Raw genomic sequence first — 25,820 nt, 5'->3', positions numbered from 1 at the left:
GTGTGTGTGTTGACAATTTGTTGTGTGAAAGAAAAACAAGTTTTTTGTTTTTTTTTTTTCTGCCCTGGTGTGTGGCCAAACTTTATTGCACGACGTAATTCATAACCTCCCTCTGAAAGAAATTACAATTCCTCAGTGAGCTGAGATCACGCCACTGCACTCCAGCCTGGGCGACAGAGCGAGACTCTGTCTCAAAAAAAAAAAAAAAAAAAAAAAAGTACAGGGATTTTCTATACATCCTTCACCTAGCCTCCACCAATGATGTCTTACCTACCTATAATATGATGACCAGAACCAAAGAATTAACATTGGTACAATGTCATTAACTAAGGACTTTATTTGAATTTTGCCAGTTTGAGTCTGAGGCTGCAGTGAACCGATATCACCACTGTACTCCAGCCTGGGCAACATGGTGAAACCCCATCTCTACTAAAAATACAAAAAAAAAAAATCAGCCAGGCATAGTGGTGTGTGCCTTTGGCCCCAGCTACTCGAGCATCTGAGGCATGAGAACTGCATGAACCCGGGAGGCAGAGGTTGCAGTGAGCCGAGATTGTGCCACTGTACTCCAGCCTGGGCAATGAAGCGAGACTCTGTCTCTCTCTCTCTCTCACACACACACACGCACCAAAAAAAAAGGAAAGAAAAGAAAAGAAAAAAGAAAAAAAAATTAGCCGGCTGTGGTTCCACACACCTGCGGTCCCAGCTACTTGGGAAGCTGAGGTGGGAGGATCGTTTGAACCCAGGAGGCAAAGGTTGCAGTGAGCCGTGATCACGCCACTGCACTCTAGCCTAGGCGGCAGGAGTGAAACTCTGTCTCAAAATAAATATATATATATAACAAGAAAAAAAGGGAAAAGAAAAAAGAAAAGAAAACCAAGATGATCAGGATAAATAGCTAATGCACGCAGGGCTTAATACCTTAGGTGACATGTTGATAGGTGCAGCAAACCACGATGGCACATGTTTACCTATGTAACAAACCTGAACGTCCTGCCCATGTATCCTGGAACTTTAAATTAAATTAAATTAAAAACAAACAAACAAGAAGACAGTGTTGTGCCCACTCAGTAGCTGTAGACCTAGGTGGTGGGGAGGTGCTAACATGGATCCCAAGGGGCCCTAGCAGGCGGGTGGGGCCGGGGAGAGAACTGCCTTGTAGGATGCCACATGACTTGAGAACAAAGATGGCACCAAGAGGACAGGGGCCCTCATTCCCATCTGGCTTAGTTAGCCTCCTCTGAAAGCCTGTTTCTCCTCCAAGCCCAATACCTGGCTGCTCCCCTGTTCCCTGGCAACATCAGGTTGGTGGTGTTGGGGTGTCTGGAAGTGCCCCTTTTCCAGAACCTGAGACCAGGGTAGCTGTTTCATGGAGCTTTAAATCAGGCCCAGTGAAAAGGCCCCAGGCCGGGGCCCACACTCAGAGGACTGCTGGAGAAGGAGCCACCTCCCTCTGTCCCTGCCAGACCTTAGGCTGCCCACAGAGCCCCTGGAGTCAGAGTGAAGGCATGCAAAGCTTTATTGGCTCCGTTCCAGGCAATGACATCAGTGTGGGGCTCTTGCCTGCTCCCATCTGTCTTCGCTTGGTGGGTCTTCAGGGGCCTCAGGGTCTGTCTCACCTGCGCTGTGTCCTCCCAGCTCTCCCTCCAACAGGGGCCATCTTCTGTGGCAGACTCCACTCATGGAGTTGAAAGGGCCCATGATCCCTGTGGGGAGCCTAAGAAGGTAGGGATTTGGACGCAGCATCTCACCCTGGGCTGCATAGATGGCCCCATAGAGAAAACAGATGTGTGTGTGAGCCAGCCTTGCTGGGGGCAGGGGTGTCTCCATCCATGGTTAGATGGCTTCCAAGCAGTCATAGATCTAGTGTCTGCGGTTGGGCAGACTGTGGCTCTGGTGGCTCGGGTGGCCGTGGTGACTGTGGTGACTGTGGCCATAGAAAGTGTGTGTGTGGTTGGCACCAGCTATGGTGTTTTCCCGCTGGGTGAGGAAATTCTTTTGCAGCTTCATCTCCACTTCCTCGAGGGCCCTCAGCTCCTCCTGGTTGATGTCCCTGGACTCCAGGTGACCTGAGTGCTGGTAAGCTGTGGCCCGCTGCAGCATGGAGTGAGCCAGGTGCCGCCCCTGGGTGTCAATCTCCTTGGTGCAGGCAGCCACAGCGGCCCACGTGGCCTCATCGGTGGATGGGGCTTTTCCAGACTCCTGGTGGATCTCTTGGATCACTGGTGGCCCGGATGCCTTCTGCCTGCTGGTGAAGGATTCCCGGTGCAGAGCGGAGCCCACTTCTCCGTGCCTCGTGGTGAAGGTCTCCATGTGAATTGTGGTGCTGGCCTCTCCACTCCCACTCTCAGTCTGGGTAGCATTGCCATTGGTGCTGGCATTGTTGTTGCGGGCCAGCTTCTCTTCGGAAAGGCGGCTAAAGTGAGATTTGATCCAGCTTTCATTCTTTGCTTTATGGGATTCTGGTGACTTGTCCTTGTCTGGTAGACACTCAGAGGTTGCCTTTCTTCTCCTCTTTTTCTGAACCCACAGCATGAGACCTCCACCTCCTAGCAAGAGGGCAGTCCCCAGCACCACCTTGCATGATGGCTGCTGGATGAGCTCCAAGAAGGTCTCCAGGACCCTACACCAGGCAGGCAGAGCTAAGAGCACGCTGGGTGATCTCTGGTGGTATGGTTCATGCTTGAAAGGGCAGGCTCCCCAAGGATGTCTGACAGGCAGGCCCCCTGCTGCAACCTCCCTAGGTGCCCCCTACCACCTCAACAATGAACCCCATTGTGAGGAAGGCAGTTGGGGGTGGGGTGGGGAGAGTGGGGTGGGGAGAGGCTGCAGCATCCCTCATGTCTAGCCTGGCATGCATTGCCTGAGGCCTGGGTCCTGTCTCCTACCCTGACAGCTGTCCCCAGGCTCAGTGAAAGGGCCGCTTCTCTGATTCTGAGTCCTTCTGCCTTCTGCTTGGAACCCATTCTACAACTCAGGCCTTTGTATCTTCCAGTCTTTGGTTTCTCTCTCTCCTGATCTGGTGGCCCCCGGGGGCAAAGGATGCTGGGTCAGGCTGGCCATGGCAGAAGGACCCCCTTGACTGGGCTGATATCCATTCCTAGCCATCTGAGACCAGAGAACCCTCCATCCAGGGCCCATGTCTGCTGCCAGCCTGGCATATTCCATCCTCATTTGAGCCCCTCACCCCACTATAGGGCAGAGTTCAGAGGGAAAAGAACCCAGGAAGAAGCTCATTCTGGAATAACTAACATGAGGTCACAATGGGCTGAGGACGGGGAGGCAAGCAGTGGGCTGAGAAGGCAGAGTGGACAGGACAGGAGACTTCATTGGGTCTAGATTCCGGATGGTGGCTGCTACCTCTTGCCTTAGTGATGCACCTACAAACCTGGAATTTGTCCCCCCATAAATAGGCATGGTTCGGGTCGTGAGCAGGTGGGCTTGCTGGCAAGGCTTTCCATAGATGCAGACAACGAAAAGCCTAATTAATCTCCAAGGCCTCTCACGGTATAGACAGGCCTGGGCCACTGTATTTTTTTTTCCCTCGAAAGCATCTAGCTCTTTAAAAAAAATAAGAAATGCCAAAACGGGGTTGTAAAAATTGTGATGCTTTAAGCAAAATATTTTCTTTAACAGAGTGGTGGTTTTAATAGATACAAAATATTATATCATTGCAAGAAAGCATGGTCCACTCTACATATGGAAGGAATAGGACACAAGCATTTTATGGAGAACATCATCTTCCCAGTCCTGCTGCACTAGTCCTGTGGTTGGCCACTAACCTCATTTAGAAATAACAATTCAAAGTCCATCTTTGAGGGTGTTTATGGGTGTGAGTTCAGGGCCATAGAGCCCTTCTGTAATGACCCCCTCCTCTAGACTACGGTCATAACTTTTATTTAAAAAGAATACTCTTGGGCCGGGCGCGGTGGCTCAAGCCTGTAATCCCAGCACTTTGGGAGGCCGAGACGGGCGGATCACAAGGTCAGGAGATCGAGACCATCCTGGCTAACACGGTGAAACCCCGTCTCTACTAAAAAATACAAAAAACCTAGCCGGGTGAGGTGGCGGGCGTCTGTAGTCCCAGCTACTCGGGAGGCTGAGGCAGGAGAATGGCGTGAACCCGGGAGGCGGAGCTTGCAGTGAGCTGAGATCCGGCCACTGCACTCCAGTCTGGGCGACAAAGCGAGACTCTGTCTCAACAAAAAAAAAAAAAAAAAAAAAAGAATACTCTTGGCCGGTGCGGTGGGTCACGCCTGTAATCCCAGCACTTTGGGAGGCCGAAGCAGACGATCACAAGGTCAGGAGATCGAGACCATCCTGGCTAACATAGTGAAACCCCGTCTCTAGTAAAAATAAAAAATAAAATAAAATAAAAAATTAGCCGGGTGTGGTGGCAGGAGCCTGTAGTCCCAGCTACTCAGGAGGCTGAGGCAGGAAAATGGCATGAACCTGGAAGGCAGAGCTTGCAGTGAGCCGAGATCATGCCACTGCACTCCAGCCTGGGAGACAGAGCAAGACTCCGTCACAAAAAAAGAAGAAGAAAAAAAAGAATACTCTTTATTCAAATATCAGTACGAATTAGCGATGCTAAAAAGATTTTTTAAAAAGAGCTACACAGGGCCGGGCATGGTGGCTCACACCTGTAATCCCAGCACTTGGGGAGGCAGAGGCAGGCAGATCACTTGAGCTCAGGAATTTGAGACCAGCCTGGGCAACACGGCAAAATCCCCTCTCTACTAAAAATACAAAAAATTAGCCGGGCATGGTGGTGTGCACCTTTGGTCCCAGCTACTTGGGAGGTTGAGGTGGGCAGATTGCTTTAGTGCCAGGAGGCAGAGGTTGCAGTGAGCTGAGATTGTGCCACTGCATTCCAGCCTGGGTGACAGACTGAGACCCCATCCTAAAAATAAATAAATAAGTAAATAAGAGGCCCAGCACGGTGGCTCACGCCTGTAATCCCAGCACTTTGGGAGGCTGAGGCTGGCAGATCATGAGGTCAGGAGTTCGAGACCAGGCTGGCCAACCTGGTGAAACCCCATCTCTACTAAAAATACAAAAATTAACCAGGCGTGGTGGCAGGCACCTGTAATCCCAGCTACTCAGGAGGCTGAGTCAGGAGAATCGCTTGAACCCGGGAGGTGGAAGTTGCAGTGAGCCGAATTGTGCCACTGCACTCTAGCCTGAACAACAGAGCGAGACTCTGTCTCAAAAAAAAAACGAGAGCTACAGAGTTTCAGGGAGTGCTTTCCAGAAGAATCTCTAACTCTTCACTGATTCATCCAGGGCAGCTTCCACCTCCTATTTATTTATTTTAATAGAGACAGGGTCTCACTATGTTGGCCAGGCTGGTCTCCAACTCCTGGTCTCAGGAGATCCTCCTGCCTTGGCCTCCCAAAGTGCTGGGCTTACAGGAGTGAGCCACTGAGCCTGGACCCCGTCTCCTCTTTAGAGGACCTTTAACGGCTGCAGGAGGCCCTTACAATGTGACATATTCCCTCCTCGGCCTGAGTGTTGGGCTGCAAAGTCTACCTCAGGGGCCAGGACAGGGCAAGAGAAATACAGATGTCAGAGTGAAAGTTGTTTGCGTCTTCCTTCCTGGGCATTTTGGCTGTGCCCCAGAAGCAGGGAAGGGACCCTCTATCTCTGACAGTGTTCTCTGTGACAGTGCCTTGGGAGGATTATATTGACCCTGTGGCTAAGAGCCTGAAGGCTCAGTTCCTATTCTAAAATGAGGAAACTGGATTTGAAAGGTTAAGTGGTTTCCCCAAGGTCTCTGTTAACTGGCAGAAGTGGCAGGATTCTTGCCCAGGTCCTCTGACTCCAGATGCTGGGCCCTTCCTACCACACCCCACTGGCTCTCTGGTGTGTGGGTGAGTGATCAGATGGGGGCTGGAGCCAGCATAGGTTGCAAGGGAGACAGACAAGTGGGTATGTGCGGCCCACGGCCTGCCAAATCCACAGAAGCCTGTGCTCCTGGGCACCCCACGCCCTCTGCAGGAGTGGGTGGGTAGCACCGAAGGGAGGGTCCAGAGAAGAGTCTGGGGGTCTCTGTGGATTCTCTGGGTGGCAGGCAAGCACCAGATGCAAAGTCCACCCTCCCCACCTGAACTAGAGCATCCTTGAACCTTGAAGCTGAAGTAAGGTCTTCCACTTAGAGGCTCAAAATGCTTCTCACTTCAAGAGAACCAGGACTTCACCAAACCTCCAGGCCCCACAAGCCAAGCACCAGCAGAAACTTAGAGTTGTGTCCCTGCTCAATGTGGGCCTCCACAGGGCATTCATTGTCCCCAAGGAAGGGGCACATTCCCTCAGTACTGAGCTATGAATGATCAACGTGTCCATCATGCTAAGGGTCACAGTCACAAAGCAGCTTTGCCACAATGCCAATCACACTGTCATTTTAATCGTTATTACCGTTGGAATCAGTACCTTCCAATGCATATTACTCTATAATTTATAGCATGCTTTCAGTTGCATTCTCTCAGATTTTTTTGTTCAACCATCCCACAATATGAGCATTATCACTCCCATGTGTCCCATAGGGACAGCAATCATCCCACACTAAGTCAGTGCCAGAGCTGTGATTTTTTTTTTTTAGATGGAGTCTCGCTCTGTCACCCAGGCTGGAGTGCAGTGGTGTGATCTTGGCTCACTGCAACCTCCGCCTCCCGGGTTCGAGTGATTCTCCTGCCTCAGCCTCCCAAGTAGCTGGGATTACAGGCGCCCACCACCATGCCCAGCTAATTTTTGTATTTTTAGTAGAGACGGGGTTTCACTATGTTGGCCAGGCTGGTCTCAAACTCCTGACCTCATGATCCGCCCACCTCTGCCTCCCATAGTGTTGGGATTACAGGCGCTCACCCAGAGCTGTGATTTGAAACCAGAGTCCACGGTCTACATGATACTGCCTCAATAGGAGCCACACCATTCCCAAAGCTGACCAGACACTCTGCTGAAATAGTGTGGCCTAGCAGCTCCAAAGGGTTTATAATGAAAGTCAGTGAGGGAGTAAAACGGAGCATGGGCCACGCAGTCAGACGAGGTGCAAATCTCAGCTCAGCTATGTGTTCGCCGAATGACCCTGGGCAGTGACCATGTTACTCTGAGGCCCGGACTCCCATCTGTGGGATGGTCCTATAGAGAGCACTACCTCAGAGGATTGTGCGGTAAGGAATGGAGATGGGCGGAGCAGGGCAAGCAGGATTTGCCATTTTCTTCTACCTTCATTTATTGCGCCTGGGACTCTGTTACATGTTGAGTGTCGCAAATATCATCTGGTCCCTAACCTCAGAGTGGGGGAGACCCATGCGTAAAGAGAGACGAGATCGCAGAGCCACAACAGGGAGAACTAATTCTGGCAAGGAGGCTTTGTCCAGAAGAGAACGTACAAACAAACTTTAGAGGAAACTGGGACTGTGGCTGGGCTGCCACATGACCCCAGTCACATGCCCTCACATCTGCACTGAGTGACAAGGTTGACAAGGACTTTCACACCCATTTGCCAGTCCAACCCCAGAATCACTCTGGGAGCTACAAAGGCACTTTAACAGTTTACAGCTGGGTAAACTGAAGCAGGTGAGGTTTAGCTTAAGTTTACAGGCCAGCAAGGAGCTTCCTGCCTGTCTCCTGACTCCAGACCAGTCTCCCCTGTTCCTCTCCAATAATAAAATGACCCACGGAGTACCAGACTATCCCTGGACAGCTTGACAGAGCCTGTGTACCCTCCCTTGGTCTCTGGTTAAAGAGAATAGGGCCACTCACATCTCCCCAGCTCCCACAGAGGACAGCCCCGCTTACCTCGGAAGGGGAAGGTGCCCAGTTTGTGCAGATTCTCCTCCAGTTTCCCATAGTCCACCTCTGCAGTGGCAGTGAAGGGGGTGGTCACAGGGGGGTAGATGCCCGCAATGTCCACCTTCTTCCCCTCCCCTGAGGCCCAGCCCCTCACATTCCTGGACAAGCTCCTGCTTAGCCCCTGCCTCACAGAGGACCAGACTTGGGGACCCAGCATCTCTGCAGGAGGCCTGAGGCACAATTGGTCTATGTCCCAGAGTGAGACTTAGTTTGAACTCTTTCTAACCCCCTATTAATGATCAATGTGTCTAGTTAAAAATTTGCGGCCTCCCTGACTTGTGGCCACTGGGGCAGGCCTGAGCTGGGTGTCCCCAGGGTCAGGAGCAAGGCCTATAGGCCCCAGGGGGCCCTCTTCCTTCTGGGTAGCAGCTGGAGAAATGCCACAACCCAGTGTCCCTCTGGCCAGATGTAGGACTGGTTTCTGGGATCCCAATACTAAAGGGTATCTCCAGCAGGATCTGGGCCCTCCTCCCACAATTCCCAGCCCCAAAGCCAGAAGCCTAGCCAGGTTACCACGGGCAGTTGTGAGGTTGGTGGAGCTGATTGGCTGAGCAGGCCCTGCCCTGTGGGAGGCGTGGCAAGGCTGGGCAAGAAGCTGCCTGTGGCATGCTGTCTCTCCCCTGCCCTGCTCCCTTGCCAGGCTCCTCCTGCCAAGGCAGCCACGTGACAAGCCTGTGCTAGCCACAGACAGCCCCACAGGACAGCAGTCACCAGGAAGGGGGCCCAGGATGAGTGTATTACCAAGTCAATCCATGCAAGGGCCAAGCCTGGCCCTAGAGACATGGGAAGGGGCAGGAAAAGTTGTGTGGCAGGGAAGAAAGGAAAAGAGACCACGGTAAAGCAGCTGCGGGGCTGGCTCAGAGGGCCAACCAGCTCCCAGTTTTCCTCCTCCCCAAGCCAACATTTGCCCCCAGCCTTCCTTCATTCCCAGAGATTTCAGACACAAATGGAAATGAACATCGCAATTAGCAAAAACAGCTTTTTTATTGTGGTAGTTTGTGGGTGCTCCTGTATCACGCAGAAAAAAGGCTGGGCCCTCAGTTAGCTCTGAGAGTCATTCTTAGGACCCTCTGGCTGCACACAGACAGGGGCTGGGTAGCTGGCTGTGCTGGGGCACAAATTCACTGGGCTGGCACGGGCTGAGGGGTCTCCCGCCCACTCTCATCAGGCCCCTCCAGTCCGTTATGCTCAGCCCCCGGCTCAGGATGCTCCAGGGCGTGCCGGGTATCGGTCTGCCACAGCTGCACCAGGTCCGTGGGGGTCTTTCCTGCCTGGGGTGGCGGGCCGGGGCGGGGCGGGGGCAAGAGAAAATCTGTTCACTCTCCTGAAGGCTTTCACAGAAGGTACCCTCATCGACACCACCAGTGCTTCTCAAATGGGGGCAACTGGCTACGTGTGAAGATACTTTTGGTTGTCACACTAGGGGACAGGGTACTACTGGCATCTAGTGGACAGAGGCCAAGAATGCTGCTTAAACATCCTACAACACATAGGACAGTCCCCTACAACAATCACCCAGCCTGACATGTCAATCGTGCTGAGGGTAAAAAACCCTCATTTATACCTGCTCCAGATTTTCCTGCTTTTCTCATTATCCCCTTAGCCTTTCTTGAGCCCGAGGGACTCTCCCGTGCCCTCCTTTTGTGAATACTCTGGGCCCCAAAGAAGAACTTGGACTAAGTGTTCCCTAGTCCAAGGTGTTCCCTGGGCACCTTCCTCTTCCAAGTACTTCCTGCCTAGATCCTAAGAATACTCAAAGACCACAGGAACTGACATGGAGTGCTAGGAACTGTCATGCCAGCCAGTGCTCGGTCCCTTCCAGCTCTGGCCGTTCATGATTCTGGCCTCCTTGGGCCTGTATGTGAGGACCCCCTCTGGCCTAACTGGGGGTCTTTGGGAAGTCCTCTTGCTGCCCCTCCTGCTGTCTCTCTGCACTTGCACTCTGGCCATAGACACACACAGAGAATGGGGCGGGCAGTTGGAACGGTGCTCTGGAAGAAGACAGCTTTATGTACTATGGTGCTGGCTAGAGCCAGTGATACATGTCCCGAGGCGGGGGCTGCCCCAGCAGCCTGGACGGCCCCTGCACTGTGTGAGTGCTCACGCCAATGGCTGAATCAGCGGGGAATGAGCTTACCAGGTTCTTGGTCATCATGTCAGCCCCATGCAGGAGCAGCAGTTTGATGATTTTGTAGCGGTTGAGCCTCACAGCATCATGCAGGGCAGTATCCCCTTCCTAGAGTCAGAGTGGCACTCAGCATGGCCCTTGTGGGCAGTAGGAGGGGCGAGGGTGATGGGAGGTGAGCTAGAGACCCTGCTCAGGGCCAAGTCCCGAAGGCCCCAGGAGGAAGGACACCACCTGTAGGGGCCCGCAGGCTGCCCACGCACTCATGGCGGGGTGAGCAGCAGACAGGCTAGCACTCACTCTGTCTCTGGCATTGATGTCCAGGCCCAGGGATAGAAAGTGCTCCACGATCTCCACGTGCCCTGTCCGGACTGCCACGTGCAGCGGGGTACTCAGCAGCTGGGTGGGAAGAATCAGGAACTGCTGGTTGACAGGGTCTGAACTATGGTATCCCTGGAGAGGGGGGGCTGTCCTAACTCCAGCTTAATCCCTCTTCCAAGTCCTAGTGCCAAGGCCTGAGCCCTGGAGGGGCAGAGAATGGTACAATTTCCTACCATCCTATCCAATGGCCTAACTCTAAAGACTTAAACGCCACTTCCTCTAGGAATCCTTCTATGATTCTCCTCTCACCCAGCTGCTCACTCTTCTACCCTCCTTTTTTTTTTTTTTTTTGGATGGAGTCTTGCTCTGTTGCCCAGGCTGGAGTGCAGTGGCGCCATCTTGGCTCACTGCAAGCTCCACCTCCTGGGTTCACACCATTCTCCTGCCTTGGCCTTCCAAGTAGCTGGGACTACAGGCGCCCGCCACCACGCCCGGCTAGTTTTTTTTTTTTTTTGTATTTTTAGTAGAGATGGGATTCTACTGTGTTAGCCAGGATGGTCTCGATCTCCTGACCTCGTGATCTGCCTGCCTTGGCCTCCCAAAGTGCTGGGATTACAGGCGTGAGCCACCGTGCCTGGCCCTACCCTTCTTTTAATAATCATAATAGATGTCATTTATTGAGAGATGACTATGTAATGGACCTAGCAAAAGCTTACAAGACATTTGCCTTATGTTGAACAAATAATTCATTTACATATGTTTTCCCACCTAATCTACACAAGAACTCTGCAAGACATTTTACAGATGAGGAACAGAAGCTCAGAGGCTGTCACTTGTTCAAGGTTCTACATGAAAGAATGAATGAATAGAAGGATGGTGCATAAATAAATGAATGAATGAGGGGATAAATAAATGGAGGAATGGATGGATGAATAGACGGATGGATGAATAGATAGGTAGATAGAAGGATAATGGCAGAGAACATGAACAAATCATGCATCTTTTGAGTGGTCCTAAAGCCCCCAAGACAGTGAGTCTCTTGTTCTCCCTTCTTGTCTGCTCTTCCTGCTCCTGTCCTCAGATGGTGGTTCCTCAAGGGCCTGTGTGGATGGCAGGGACCAATTCGTGGGCTGGGAGGCCCAGTAGGACACTGTTTTAGCTTTCCTGCTCTGCAGCCAGAAACCAGACTAGCTCACTACCTTCCTGCCCCCTGGGCTTTCCTGCCCTCGGACCCCTCCCTTCCTCCCCACAGCCACCCCAGTATCTGTTGCGTCTGAGCATTGTTGCCTCACCTTGTCCCTCACATTGGTGTCTGCTCCTCGGCTTTGCAGAAGTTTCACCACCTCTAAGTGGCCCCCGCGGCAGGCCCAATGCATGGCTGTGCAGTCCAGCTAGAAGGAAATGATGGGGTCTAACTACAGAGCTGCAGGGAAGAAAGCATCTGGGGGGAATGGACTCCAGCCAGAAGGGCAGAGGGGTATCTAAGAGAAAGGTACAGGGAGCAGGCCTGAGCATGGGCAATAGGCCAAGTAGAACAGAAGAACACTCAGGGCCCATCTGGTCCAAGCCAGACTCACAGAGGATGCTTAGGGAGGAGAAGGGGCTAACTCAAAGTCACATAAGCCACCGAGGTGGAGTCTGGCCCCTGAGCAACCTGTTTATGCTTCAGATTGGCACAGGTGTCAGGGAGAGGGTTTCTGTGTGTCAGTGCTGGACACACCTCCTGTCTCCCACTGAATACCTGCCCTCTCACTCACCCGATCCTGGAAGTCCACAGTGGCTCCACTAGTTAGAAGCTTCTCCAGGATTTCCACGTGGCCTTCCAGGGAGGATCGGTGCAGTGCTGTCCGACGGAACTGTCCCCAGAGAGGCTGTCAGGGCCTGGCCTCTGGCTCCAGGCCTGAGCCCATCTCCCACCCAAGCTGAGGCCCAGGCCTCCCCCACAGCTTGCTTCTCACCCCTGTGCTTGGCCCCCATGTTTTCTGTGTTCTGCCAGCTCCCTTATGCTCTATCCAGACCAGCCTGGGAGCCCTGTGCCCCCGGGAACCCGGCCTTCTCACTGCCTGCCAAGCACATCAAGCCATGCCTCTACACAGGCGGTTTCCTCTGCCAAGCATGACTGTTCTGCCCTCACTTCCTGGGAGTGCTTGATGAAATCTGCTATTCCTTTAAGATGCAGCTCAAATGCCATCATTTCCTTGAAACCTCTAGGCCAGGGCTTCCCTAGGGCCCAGATAACCCCTAACTGTGAGAGTGTGTTTGAGGGCAAGTCAAGTCTTGCTGGACTCCCCAAGTGCCTAGCACAATGAGCCAGAATGAACAGGTGACACTGATCACTGATTCCAAGAAAAAATAAACTTCTCCCCTTCTCCTTTCTGCCTTGGATTTTTGAAATGCTCAAGCCACAATATCTTTCCATATTCTCATGATCCGGTTACAGGCCACCGTGAGTATCTTTCCATATTCTAATGATTTGGTTACATGTCAGTCTCCCCAAGGAACCAACCCCGGTCTGTTTTATTTATTTATTTATTTTTATTTTTATTTTTATTTTTGTATTCTGGCACCTAGCATGGCGCTCAGAAATAGGAGGTACTTGGACAGACTGAAAGGATTAAGACTTTGGAGTCTAAAAAACAGAAAGGACATGTGGTCCAAGTCTACAATAATGCAGACCAAAGGTGGAAAACCACTAATGTGCCAAATTCCAGGATATGACAGCAAGAAAGCACCCCAGAAGTGTGAAAGAGGCAGTTTCAGGGAAAACAAAAATAAGTATGATGGGTGATGAAAAATTTAGAAAATATGGCTGCAAGGGGCTGGACACGATGGCTCATGCCTGTAATCCCAGCACTTCAGGAGGCTGAGGCAGGCGAATCAACTGAGAACAGGAGTTCAAGACCAGCCTGGCCAACATGTTGAAACCCTGTCTCTACTAAAAATACAAAAATTAGCCGGGTATGGTGGCGGGCACCTGTAATCCCAGCTACTCGGGAGGCTGAGGCAGGAAAATCACTTGAACTTGGGAGGCGGAGGTTGCAGTAAGCCGAGATCACGCCACTGCACTCCAGCCTGTGTGACAGAGTGAGACTCCATCTCAAAAAAAAAAAAAAGAAAAAGAAAAAAGAAAAGTAAATATGATTGCACAACATTGTAAATGTAATGGATACCACTGAATTGTACACTTAAAATGGTTAAAGTGGAACATTTCATGTTATGTTTTACCATGATAAAAACATTAAAATGGGCCAGGAGTGGTGGGTGTCTCAAGCTTGTAATCCCAGCACTTTGGGAGGCTGAGGTGGGAGGATTGCTTGAACCTGGGAGGCAAAAGTTGCAGTGAGCTGAGATTGCACCACTGCACTCCAGCCTGGGCGACAGAGTGAGACTCTGTCTCAAAAAAAAAAAAAAACTATACCATAAGAAACAAAAATATCATCTCTTAACACATGCTTGATAGTTTCTTCATTCATTCAGTGAATACTTACTAAGGTGCTAATATTCCTTTTTTCCTTTTACCAAAAAAAATTTTTACCAAAAAACATATCTATATCTATATCTACATAGAGAGGACAGGGTCTCATTCTGTTGGTTAGGCTGGTCTTGAACTCCTAAGCTCAAGCGCTCCTCCCACCTTGACCTCCTAAAGTGCTGGGATTACAGACGGGAGCCACGGTGCCCAGCCTAATATTCCATTTGATCACCATAACATGTTGTGAGGGAAGTAAGCCATTTTACAGAGGAGGAAACTGGGCATGGAGCGGGCACCGACCCAGCCACAGGTCCCACAAGTCGTGAGTGAAAGAGATGGGATTTGAGCCCACATCTTCTGGTCCTGGTCTATTTTTATTTGATTGCATTTTTTCTTTCTTTCCTAAACAAACATGTGACATTTGTTGCTTTGCAGGTGATTCAAGTTGGAAAAGGGTTTCAGGATTTAGATCAATTCCTGTGTGGGGAGGGGACACCCCATTCTGAGCGCCCCAGCCGCCCACCCACCCAAAGAACAACCGTGACTCCTCTCAAATAGGCTCACAGTGGGCTGCCCAGGAGCTGAGCAGAGTGGGTGGCAACTGACACGGAGGCGGGTCAGGGGCGGCTAGGAGCATCACCTGGTCGCACGTGTCAGCTGATCCCCCGTCAGCCAGGAACTTCTCAATGACCTTCATTTTCCCCTCCACCGCGGCTTTCAGGAAGGTCTCCTCATCCACAGGGCCAGTCTGCAGGTGTGGACGCAGCAGTCACGGGCCGTCCCGGCGATCAGAACCCTCCCGGGCTCCCCCTCCGCCCCCTCACGGTGTCTTCCCCAGGACCCTTACGATCTCCTCGGGCTCCGGGGGCGGCTCCTGCGAGGCGGCCAGGGCGTCCCGCTTCTTCTGCTTGCGTTTCTTCCGCAGCTCAATGAGGTTCTGGATCCCGCCCACGTCGATGATCTCCCGCCGCAGGTCCAGGGACGTCTTGCGCACGCGCTCTTGGCCCTGCGCGGGATGGCCCATTAACCCCCAGGCTGGGCAGAGAGTCTGGGCCGCTTGGGAGACCTCTGAGCTAAGCTGGTGGGGAGGGTGGGGTGGGCAGGAAGACCTTCTCAAGAAAGAAGGAACCAAGGTCTATCCCTCCTTCCAGGCCTAGATGGCTCTCAGATTGGGGGAATTCTGACTCAGTAGTTCAGGGGCGGGGCGGAGATTCTTCAGGGCTAGCAAGCTCTCCCGGGGGTGCTGAACTGCTGGTCCATGGGCTACGTGGGGAGAGGTGCAGACAGGCCATGGCTGCCTGGCTGGTCCCCTGGGTGTAGACATTGGGTCCTCCCCGGCTTACCTTCACCTTCTGCAGGGCTGCACTCTGAGCCCCGTGGTGCTTCTCATCCTCCAGTACCAGCAAGTCCATGGGCAGCTTCTGGCGTGCGTCTCCCCGGAGTTTCTGGTGATCCAAGGAGGGCACCTTCTCCAGGACCCGAGGAGACAGGCAGCCTCTCCCCCAACCATGCCAAGGACACCCCACAGGGACCAACTCCTGGGTGGTCTCAGAGTCCTTCTGGCTCATCCTGGAGAGCCCCCAGCAAGAGCAGGGCCCCTGGAGAGGCCCCCAAAAGGGGCGAGTTCCCCACCTCAGCTTCAGCCCCAGTCCCAACCCTGAGCTCAGACACCTGCCTGCTGACTGGCCTGGATCCCTGCAAAACAACATTAAAGGCCACCAGAGTGAGTTTGTCATGAGATTAGATATATTCACTCTTTCAAGCACCAAGATTATTTTTTTCTTTACTTTTTTGGCATTAAAAATTCACTTTGGCTGGGTGTGGTGGTGCCAACCTTTAGTCCCAGCTACTGGGGAGGGAGTAGCTGGGACAGAAGCATTTCTCAATCCCAGGGTTTCGAGACCAGCTCCAGAGACATAGCAAGATTGTGTCTCTAAAAATAAATAGGCCAGGCACAGTGGCTCACATCTGTAATCCCAGCACTTTGGGAGGCTGAGGTGGGAGGATCGCTTGAGCCAGAAGTTTGAGATCAGCCTGGGCAATATAGTGAGACCCCATCTTTAAAAAAAATTTAAATAATTAGCCAAGCGTGGTGGATTTTGTTGTAGTCCCAGCTACTTGGGAGACTAAGGTGGGAGGATTACTTGAGCCTAGGAAGGGGAGGTTGCAGTGAGCCAAGATCATGCCATTGCACTCCAGCCTGAGTGACAGTGAGACAGAGAGAGAATGACCCTGCCTCAAAAAAATAAATAGGCCAGGCACAGTGGCTCACGCCTATAATCCAAGCACTTTGGGAGGCCGAGGCAGGTGGATTGCTTGAGCCCAGGAGTTCGAGACCAGCCATAGGCAACATGGCGAAACCCCATCCCTACTAAAAATACAAAAATTAGCCAGGTGTGTTGGCACACACCTGTAGTCCCAGCTACTTGGGAGGCTGAGGCATGAGAATCACTTGATCCCAGGAGGTGGAGGTTGCGGTGAGGCAAGATAGTGCCACTGTACTCTAGCCTGGGCAACAGAGTGAGATTCGGTCTCAAAAAAATGAATAAAATAAATAAAATAAGTTTTAAAAATAAGCAAATAATTCACTGATGAAATAATTGTGATGAGAGATGATTATATCTTAAATGGTCTTACTTTGCAATATAAAATTTGGCAACTCCTTTGTTAGATACTTTTTTTTTTCTCTCTCAGATTTCACTGATCTGTGAAGTCAAGAGCTTGAAAACTAGTGCTTTCAGGGGAACTTGGTGATGGGAGCAGCAGCTCCTCAGCCTTCAGCCTGAAACCTTCTTTTCACTGTAATCCAGGTCCAACTGCCTGCCAGGTCTCTGCATTTGCCCTCTGATTTTCCTGGACTGTTTCTTCTCTCTTTGTGATGTGCTGGCACCCCCATCTCTGCAGTCCCCACCAGGCAGCTTGTGTGGCTATGAGTCCAGGAACAATTGCCCAGGTTGGAGGGTCCTGAGTCAATGTGGCAGCCGGGAAGGAGGCCACGCTTACAGACCACTCAGGTCCCTTTCCCATTCCTCCCTGAGCTCCCACATTTGCTCCTTCAAGGTGGTTTTGAGAGCCGATTTCCCAGGTCTTCATTCTGAAGGTTCTGTTAGCCACTGCTTTCTCCCTTTCATGTTGGGCTTCATGGTTTGAGGTCTTAGTGCTGGCCTAACCTGAAACACTGCATCTTCTTCCAAGAATGAAAGACAACCTGGGGCTGCAGCTACTGCTGCATGTGGGACTTCGGCTGGGCTCCTCAGGAAGCACCCAGAGGGCCAGCTTGTGTCTTTTTTTTTTTTTTTTTTTTGAGACGGAGTCCCGCTGTCACCCAGGCTGGAGTGCAGTGGTGCAATCTCGGCTCACTGCAACCTCCACCTCCTGGGTTCAAGCGATTCTCCCGCCTCAGCCTCCCGAGTAGCTGGGACTACAGGCGCATGCCACTATGCCCGGCTAATTATTTTTTGTATTTTAGTAGAGATGGGGTTCCACCATGTTGCTCAGGCTGGTCGCGAACCCCTGAGCTCAGGCAATCCGCCCACCTTGTCCTCCCAAAGTGATGGGATTACAGGTATGAGCTACCACACCCGGCTATAATTTTTGTTGTTGTTGTTATATAGATGAGAGGTTTCTATGTTATCCAGGCTGGCCTCGAATGCCTAGCCGTGCCTCTTTATACGCCAGGACAACAGGCCTGAGCCACTGCAGCTCCCCAGCTTGTGTCTTAACCACCTTGGTGTCCCCAGCATCTGTGACAGGCCCTAGCACAGAGTAGGTGCTTAGTGACTGGTGAATGAATGAATGAGTGAATGGATGATGGCAAGCAGGCTCAGCATCTCTGCTAACCCTTAAGTTCTCAGTGATGACCTAACCCAGTAAGCTCACCACAGCAGAACTCCAGGCCCTGCGGTGGCCTCTGGGACCCTCCTTCCCTTCCCACCCTGGGGATGGGGCACAGGCTAAACAGAGGCTCTCCTCCAAGGACGCTGCCAGGCTGGGTCCTGGTAGAGACAACTGGGGACTCTAATGCTCACCTACATCTTCCCCAGACCCTAGAGCCCTTCATTTCAGGTTTGTCTTTGTGGGCTGACATACAGTAGGTGCTCAGTAACTGTTTGCTGCATTGAATGTGAGTTCACGAAACATACAAAGCTCCCACCTTACTTCATAGATAGTCATGCAGATTAAAAGAGAGAATGCCTATAAAATGCTTAGCACAGGGCCTGGCACTGGTGTGCTGCCAGCTCTGTAGCTATATTTATTGGATGAATGAACGGAAGAGGACTGCTCTGCATCACTTCGCTGAAGGTCCCTGTGTCTACTGGCAGCAGTCCAGAACTGCCATAGCAGCATGACTCACCTGCCTGGCACCAGCCAACCATAGGCACACGCCCTTGGGGGAGTGAGAAGTAGGATTCCTAGAGATCCACGGATGCTTGCCCCAGCCAGGGCTCAGTCCAAGCTCTTTCCTGACCTCATCTCTCCTTCCCTTGGGGTCCTGACCCTTCCTTCCTCCTCACCCCTCATTCAGTCACACTCTTTTTTTGAATGGCATCTACCTCCAAACTGATTCATCTCCTCCCCTCCACTCCTGTTAGGGCCAGCCTTTTCCAACAAGTCCTCAGGGCCATCAGAGCTGCCTTCCTAAAATAGGGCAGATGACACCAATCTCCCGCACTCAGTAACATTTAGTGGCGCCTCACTACCCACAGATGTAACATGGCCCTCTCTGGCTTGTCTCTCTCCAGCCTTAGCCCTACTACCAGACTTTCTCAAAACAGCCACGTTTTCACTCATGGAAGCTTCGGCTCCTGCATTTCCTGAGGCTGGAATACCCTCCACCATCCTGGACTCCACTGAGTCCCCTTGGAGGTCCTCCTGACCACAGAGGAGTCCCTTTATTTATTTATTTATTTATTTATTTATTTATTTATTTAGAGACAGAGTCTCCCTCTGTCACCCAGGCTGAAGTGCAGTGGTGCAATCTCAGCTCACTGCAACCTCCGCCTCCCGGGTTCAAGCAATTCTCCTGCCTCAGCCTCCCGAGTAGCTGGGATTACAGGTGCCTGACACCATTCCTGGCTAATTTTTGTATTTTTAGTAGAGACGGGGTTTCACTATGTTGGCTGGGCTGGTCTCGAACTCCTGACTTCAAGTGATCCACCCACCTCGAATCTCAGATCTCAAAATGCTGGGATTACAGGCTTGAGCCACTGCACCTGGCCCTGTCCACAAAGGAGTCCTTGAAGGCCCTCAGAACAATTCATGAGCCCCTTGTGTTCCTCCACTTCTGATTCACACCTCTATTTAGTCATTTCTTCCCTTTGCCTTGTTTTTTAGTTGACTATGAAACCGACAAGTGGGCTAAAATGAATGCTGGGTTGGTAAAAAGAAGGCATGGTCTGGGCCTTATTGGTCCACCCATTTCTACAGCTCTGGACTCTTGGCACAGCCTACACTAGATGAAGTATTAGTTTAAATAAAATGAAGAGTAGGGGCCAGGCACGGTGGCTCACACCTATAATCCCAGCACTTTGGGAGGCCGAGGCGGGTAGATCACCCGAGGCCAGGAGTTCGAGACCAGCCTGACCAACATAGTGAAACTCCATCTCTACTAAAAATACAAAAAATGGTGGTGCATGCCTGTAATCCCAGCTACTCAGGAGGCTGAGGCAGGAGAATCGCTTGAACCCAGGAGGAAAAAGTTGCAGTGAGTCAACATTGTGCCATTGCACTCCAGCCTGGGCGACAGAGGGAGACCCCGTCTCAAAAAAAGAATGAAGAGTAGTACAAGCCAGCACCCCCTGCCACTGCTCCACTTCCTTATCCCAGAGAAAATGCAATTGCCCAGAACACCACATTCCAAAGGTCCCCCCAAGGGTGGCCAGCAGGCTGGCAAAATCCATGCTTCCTTTCCCAGCATCCCTTCCTCACTGTTCCTCACTCTCTTCTTCAGTGGCCAAACACTGGAGTTTCCCCTGCCCCAGCCTTCCAGTCTATCACTGGAGCATCACAGGGCCACACATTCCTGACAGTCCCAGGGAGTACCCAGCTGTCTGCTTTGTACAGCCCACTGTCTCTCAAGGCCCAGGAGGGTGAGCACTCTTAGGAGGCCCAGCCCAGGTTCCCACCCCACTGACTCGGTTTTGGAGGCTGAAGCCTCAGTCTTCTGCTGCCAGCAATACCCTCTGCCAGTAATACCCTGAGACAGGAATGAGGCCCAACTGGGCCCCTGGGGACATCTACCCCCCTCCCCACCACAGGTGTAGCAGACAGGCTCTCCCTCCCCTTGACAGCAGCGCTGGATCTCCTCAGACTCCCTTGGGCACCTCCACCCCTGCCCGCACCTCATTCTCCTCCTCCTGTGCCAGCCGCTGCTCGATGAGCGCCGTCGCCTTCTGCACCGCTTCGGAGTCCTCCATGGTGCCGTCCATAACCGCCTCTGCAGGCCACAGCGCCTCGGGGGCTTTATAGGCCAGAGCACCCACCCCTGCCCAGCTGGGCGCCTTTGCCATGAGCTCACTGGCCCAATTCTCCACCTGCCTCCCCCACCTGTCACCTTCACCTCGGGCAGCCCCAGGGAGCAGGGGGAGCCAGGGCCAGGGAACAAGGCCAGTTGCCCCGCCAACTCCTGGCCTACTAGAGCTGGAGGGCACCGTGTCCCAAGAGCAGGGCTGCAGGAAGGAGCCTCTCCAGCCTCTGTCCTGAGCGCTTGGGCCTGGCTGGGCCTTAGCCAAGGCAGCTGGGCTGCACAAGGGACCTGCCGGCTGCATGCTCCAGCCCAGATGACAGTGCCCCCTGCTGGATGCCTGGAAACCCTGCTCAGCCAGCTCCAGGAAGAGGGCCTGAAAACCAAACGTGGGGACCCAGGACAGTTCTGTACTCCCAGGCTGTCCTGCAGACAGGCCCTGCTGGCTGTGAGGAGGGTCACACTCTACTTGTCCAGCCCAGGGCCGTGGTAGCAGGAAGGGCAGTTGTCTCCCTCTTTGATCACAGCTCACGCTGCCCTTAGGCTCTCCGGGGTCCCACATGCTCCCCAGTTAAGCACCACTGCATTTGGCTGGGTGACTTTTAGTCACGAACAAACCTTATCAAATCTGTCTCCTCCCTTGGTAAGTGCTCAGGGAACCTCTGCAGGGCTTACAGAGTCTTGCTTCAACAGAGGGGTCTCTGGAAAGCACTAAGCCCAGCTGGCAAGGAGCAGCAGCTACTCTGGATCCTCCTGCCCTCCCAGGGTTTCCTTGCCAGGCCCAGACAGTGCTAGACTTCCCTGGCCAGGAGGCTGCCCATGCTCACTGAGAAGGAAAAATACTCCCAACTGGAGCAAAATCAGATCTGTACTTGCTCAGTTCCACTGAGCTCACTGTGACTCAGGTTAACCTGCTAGGGAACTGCAGACACCCGGCCCTGTGCTTCTGTAAGGCTCACCTGGCTGGTGGCTGCTCTTAGCTAAATAGCCTTATATAAGATTCCCCTCTCTTCAGATACGCACACATTCCCCTAGGAAGCATGAGGAACTGGTTCCTCTTCCTCTCCGGTTCCCTTGCTGGGAATCTGACACAAACCTCTGACACATGATCTAAATCTGTCAGAGATCTTGCTTTAACATCACGATGGGTACAGCGTCTCCAAGGGCCGGAAGCGAGCCCCGCCGCAGGAGCAGACCACCTTCCTGAGGTGCTGTCTTCGCCTTGCAAGCACTTTCACATCTGTCTTCCTGCGTAATCCTCCCAGCAACTGATGGAGGAGGCAGGGCAGGTAGCATGGCTCTGCTTTAAAGAAAAGCAAAGAGGGTTCAGAGGTTAAGTGGCTTTTCCTGAGGACTCATGAGGACGCCAGGGGAGCTGGGATCAGGGCCCAGAAGACTGGCAGTTCCAGGCTCACTCTGCTGGAGATGGCATGCCCAGAGCAGCTGGGGAGGCCAGGCATCCACCTGTTCCCATACCAGAACAGCTCCAGGAGCCCCACAGGGCTGCAGGAGAACTCAGTCAAATGCCAGGCAAGCGAGAAGGAGCAAAAGGCTTTATTGATAAATATGCAGATATGTCTGTCCACAGGGACCTGCTGTGGGGGCCACGACGAGGCTGCAGACCTCCCACTGCCTGGGTTATAGCCAGAACATGGCCCTGTGCAGACCCTGCCACGACAGCCCAGCCGTCCACCACCCGCCTCATCTCTGCCAATTGTGCTGGGGGCAGAGAGAGGCAGAGGCCCGCCTCAGGCTTCCCGAGCCCTGGGGCTCACGGGTGGTTCCCTCCCTTCCAAGAGAGTGGCACTGTGCCCAGGGGAGAGCCAGGGGATGGGGGCAGAGGAGGGAGACAGCAGCTGCTTCGGACCCTGAGCAGAAAACCGGAGTGAGCACAGCTGGCAGCACCAGATGACAGATCTGGGCTCCAGGGGCCTCCTGGCTGGCCCTTGTGGCTCGAACCTGCTGCGGGAGAGAGGCAGGGTGAGGGCCCCATTCGCCTGTTCTCTGACAAGGTTGCAAGGCCTGTGTGTGGCCGCCTGCTCCCTGGGTACCGGGAACTGGTGGCACGTAGTGCCCTGAAAGGCAGGGTCCCTTCACAGCTCGCCCATCAGCCAAACTGAGGGGAGGGCCCCTGCAGAAAATGACAGTACTGGAAGGCAGCAGCAGGGCAGAGGCCTAGTGCTCCAGGCGGGGCCTCTTCCCAGGGGTCCGTGGGCCCATCAGTCCTGGGGTGGTGGGGGCTGGTTGATGATGACCTGGATGACAAAATCTTTCTGGATCTTGGTCTCCTGGAGCCGTGTGCGGTCTGTGAGCAGCTTCCCGGAGAAGAACCACCGCTGCCACGATGGCTCGATGCCCTCCTGGGCATGCAGCTGCCTCTTGAGCTGCCCCACCGTGTCGGGCAGGCTGGCGCTGAGCCTCACGTCCTTGCCTGTGGACAGGCGCACCTTCAGCGGGAACTCACGGCGCACGCTGGGTGGGGGCTCGGGGGGCTCCAGGCTCTCCTCCTCCGTGTGCTCCAGGAGCAGGTTCACGGGCGGTGACAGGCAGTAGATGGGCAGCTGGTAGCGATTGCCCAGCTCATCGTAGCATTCACAGAGGGTGCCTACAGGAGAGGCAGGGCTGTCAGAATCAGCTTGGGGATCCACTATCATGGATTAAATGTTTGGGTTCCCCCAAATTCATATAGTGAAACTCTAACCCCCAGTGTGACTGTATTTCGACACAGGGCCTATAGAGAAATACTTAAAGTTAAATGAGGTCATAGGGTGGGGCCCTGACCCTCTGGTCTGCTGATCGGAAGGATGGTTCTTTTTTTTTTCTTTTGAGACAAGATCTCCCTATGTTGCCTAGGTTGATCTTGAACTCCTGGGCTCATGCAATCCTCCCACCTCAGCCTCCCGAGCAGCTGAGACTACAGGTGTGCTCCACTGCCCTGGCTTATAGTTCTTGTAGAGACACTAGAGCACTATCTCACTCTCCACTCACTCCCCATGTGAGGACACAGCAAGAAGGCAGCCACCTGCAAGAGAGTCTTCACCAAAACCTGAACTGGCCAGCACCATGATGCCAGATTTCCCGGCCTCCAGAACTGTGGGAAATAAATGTCTCTTGATTAAGTCACCCAGCATGTGGTATTTTGTTACAGTAGCCTGAGCAGACTAATACACCTGCCATGGCCACCCCACAGTCAGATCTCCCTAGGACAGCCTGATGACTAGGTGTACAGGACTGGAGTCAGGAATACCTGAGCTGGCATCCCAGCTCCACCAGGTGCTGGCTTTTTCATCCTGGCATATTATTTTTCATTTCTTCACATGTGCCAGATGCTGGGGTTACAGGAATGAATGAAACAGCACAGCTCTGCTTTCCATGGGCCTTAGTGTCCTTACTGGTAAAATGTAATGCATGCAGAAATATGTTTATTGTCTCTTGAGCACCTACTAAATGCTGGGACTGGACTAAATCATGTTATATGTATCTTGCTGAATCCTAATAATTATCTCCCCTTTACAGTTGTAAGACACTCAGGCTCTAAATTTGAGAAGCTCCTTGCTAAAGGCAACATAGTTAGGAAAGGGAAACATTCAGATTGAAACCCAGGTTTGTGACCAGGCACAGTGGTTCCCGCTTGTAATCCCAGCACTTTGGGAGGCCAAGGCGGGCGGATCACCTGAGGGTGGAAGTTCAAGACAAGCCTGACCAACAAGGAGAATCCCTGTCTCTACTAAAAATACAAAATTAACTCGGCCTGGTGGCGCATGCCTGTAAACCCAGCTATTCAGGAGGCTGAGACAGGAGAATCACTTGAACCTGAGAGGCGGAGGTTGCAGTGAGCCAAGATCGCACCATTGCATTCCAGCCTGAGCAACAAGAGTGAAACTCCATCTCAAAAAAAAAGAAACTCAATTCTGTGATTCTAGAGCTCCACTGTTACCCTCTGCTTTACATGGCCCCATAAGGCTACTATGAACTTATGTGAGCTAATGCAGTGGAAGTTTCTAGATCAGTGTCCAGCACATAATGACCCAATAAAAGGTCAGTGCCTTTGGGAGGTCAAGGCCAGTGGATCACTTGAGCTCAGGAGTTTGAGACCAGCCTGGCCAACATGGTGAAACCCGGTCTCTATTAAAAATACAAAAATTAGCCAGGCGTGGTGGCACATGCCTGTAATCCCAGCTACTCAGGAGGCTGAGGCAGGAGAATTGCTTGAACTCAGGAGGTAAAGGTTGCAGTGGGCTGAGATCCCACCACTGCACTCCAGCCTAAGCGACAGAGTAAGACTCCATCTCAAAAAAAAATAATAAAAAATAAAATAAAGGTCGGTGCCTTGGATGTTCTAGGGTCCCAAAATGCATTTGTGACACTGCTTTACAAGTTTGTTGATGTCTTTCTGTCGTGTCATTAGGCAAGCACAGACTGTGTCTCATTTTCTCATTTTCCTTGTGTACCCACTCCTGGTCCATGCTCAGTAAGGGTTGCTTGAAAGAATGAACACGTGAGTAACCACCTGCCCCACCGCTCCACACCCCTCAACACCCTCAAACTGTGCTGGTGACCCCCGAGTTCCAGCGGGGATAAAGCCCTGGCCCTGTCCACTTACCATGAGGCAGGGTGATGCTGGCTCCATCCAGGATGGCCTGGGCCAGCTCGTGGTCGTTGGCTTCAGCAGCATAGGCGGCGGCCTTGAGGGCATCCCAGATCTCCTTGCGGCCCTCAAAGGCAGGCGCTGTGTCCCAGAACTCATCCCGTTTGCTCCGCAGCTGCCCGTCAGTCATGGGGTAGTCGCTCTTCCACTTGAGCCGCTCTTTCTTCAGGGGCTCATTGCGTCCTGGGCAGGACAGAAGGAGAGGCTCAGCATCTCTAAAGCTACTTGAGCTGCAACCTGCCCTCCCCCTCCCCTACCCTCCCAGGCCAGACCCTGAAACCCTGCTGCACTGGCTACTAAGTATTCAGGTCTCTGAAGCCCTTCCTAAATAGCAGGGAAGAGTCAGGAAACTTCACATAACCAACCTAGGGACATAAAATAATTGTGTCAGCAAAGCATATGCTACCATTGTTTTTGTTGCTTTTTTTTTTTTTTGAGATGGAGTTTCACTCTTGTTGCCCAGGCTGGAGTGCAGTGGCATGATCTCAGCTCACTGCAACCTCTGACTCCCAGATTCAAGCGATTCTCCTGCCTCAGCCTCCTGAGTACCTGGGATTACAGATGCCCACCACCACACCTGGCTAATTTTTGTATTTTTAGTAGAGATGGGGTTTCACCATGTTGGTCAGGCTGGTCTGAAACTCCTGACCTTGTGATCCGCCCGCCTCGGCCTCCTGAGTGCTGGGATTACAGGCGTGATTGAATGAATGATCATGTGGGGCAGGGCACGGTGGCTCATGCCTGTAATCCCAGTGCTTTGGGAGGCAGTAGGATCGCTTGAGCCCGGCAGTTCTAGACCAGTCAGGGCAACATGGTAAAACCCTGTTTCTACAAAAAAATTTTAAAAAATTAGCCAGGCACGATGGCACGCTCCTGTAGTTCCAGTTACTACTTGGGAGGCTAACATGGGAGAAATCACTTGAGCCTGGGAGGTTGA

General features: G+C 52.6%; 4 protein-coding genes across 11 annotated transcripts in view; all 4 read right to left on the bottom strand.

Moving 5' to 3' along the window:
* The window catches only part of HOGA1 (4-hydroxy-2-oxoglutarate aldolase 1), a 29,770-nt gene extending 21,400 nt beyond the window's left edge, over positions 1-8,370 (bottom strand). For all 3 annotated transcript variants that reach the window (XM_015147871.3, XM_077947118.1, XM_077947117.1), the window contains exon 1: positions 7,801-8,370. In XM_015147871.3, the coding sequence (XP_015003357.2) occupies positions 7,801-8,011 (211 nt within the window). In that variant the 5' untranslated portion in view covers positions 8,012-8,370. The remainder of the gene's footprint in view (positions 1-7,800) is intronic.
* C9H10orf62 (chromosome 9 C10orf62 homolog) lies at positions 1,502-3,185 on the bottom strand. Its single transcript, NM_001194279.3, is given in 1 exon segment — positions 1,502-3,185. A coding segment is annotated over 1 exon segment (672 nt). The 5' UTR covers positions 2,536-3,185; the 3' UTR covers positions 1,502-1,863.
* A 449-nt stretch (positions 8,371-8,819) lies between the features above and the next one.
* On the bottom strand, positions 8,820-21,538 carry ANKRD2 (ankyrin repeat domain 2). 3 transcript variants are annotated; one of them, XM_077947070.1, is made up of 9 exons: positions 20,114-21,538; positions 15,116-15,217; positions 14,620-14,778; positions 14,413-14,520; positions 12,058-12,156; positions 11,593-11,691; positions 10,280-10,378; positions 9,959-10,090; positions 8,820-9,166 (listed from the first exon to the last, which is right to left on the bottom strand). In XM_077947070.1, exons 1-9 carry the CDS (start codon positions 20,795-20,797, stop codon positions 8,915-8,917), a joined length of 1,734 nt encoding a protein of 577 aa, XP_077803196.1. In that variant the 5' UTR covers positions 20,798-21,538; the 3' UTR covers positions 8,820-8,914. The 3 variants fall into 3 exon arrangements, with proteins under 3 accessions (XP_077803196.1, XP_015003355.1, XP_077803198.1); XM_015147869.3 differs by having other exon boundaries at positions 8,820-9,125; positions 9,992-10,090; XM_077947072.1 differs by lacking the exon at positions 10,280-10,378 and having other exon boundaries at positions 8,820-9,125; positions 9,992-10,090.
* The window catches only part of UBTD1 (ubiquitin domain containing 1), a 64,415-nt gene continuing 59,941 nt past the window's right edge, over positions 21,347-25,820 (bottom strand). Inside the window, exons 2-4 of one of the 4 annotated variants that reach the window (XR_013397727.1) lie at positions 24,839-25,066; positions 22,103-22,840; positions 21,347-21,538 (exon numbers count right to left, since the gene is read on the bottom strand). Coding sequence is in view for 3 of the 4 variants with exons in the window: in NM_001194274.2 (NP_001181203.1) it covers positions 22,455-22,840; positions 24,839-25,066 (614 nt within the window). In the remaining variant the exon portion in view is untranslated. 4 annotated transcript variants of the gene reach the window in all.

This window comes from Macaca mulatta, chromosome 9 (genome assembly GCF_049350105.2).
Source record: "Macaca mulatta isolate MMU2019108-1 chromosome 9, T2T-MMU8v2.0, whole genome shotgun sequence".
Classification (NCBI taxonomy): domain Eukaryota; kingdom Metazoa; phylum Chordata; class Mammalia; order Primates; family Cercopithecidae; genus Macaca; species Macaca mulatta.
This window is presented reverse-complemented; position numbering and strand designations above follow the sequence as displayed.

Bases quoted from the DNA above. Each gene is read 5' to 3' on its own strand.
- ANKRD2 (XM_077947070.1), bottom strand. From the start codon at position 20,797: ATGTGGGACCCCGGAGAGCCTAAGGGCAGCGTGAGCTGTGATCAAAGA. The intron at 10,379-11,592 runs GTGAGGCAACAA...CTTCCCACCCAG, and splicing joins ACACCAATGTGAGGGACAAG to CTGCTGAGTACCCCGCTGCA. The intron at 10,091-10,279 runs GTGAGTGCTAGC...CTCTGACTCTAG, and splicing joins ACATCAATGCCAGAGACAGA to GAAGGGGATACTGCCCTGCA.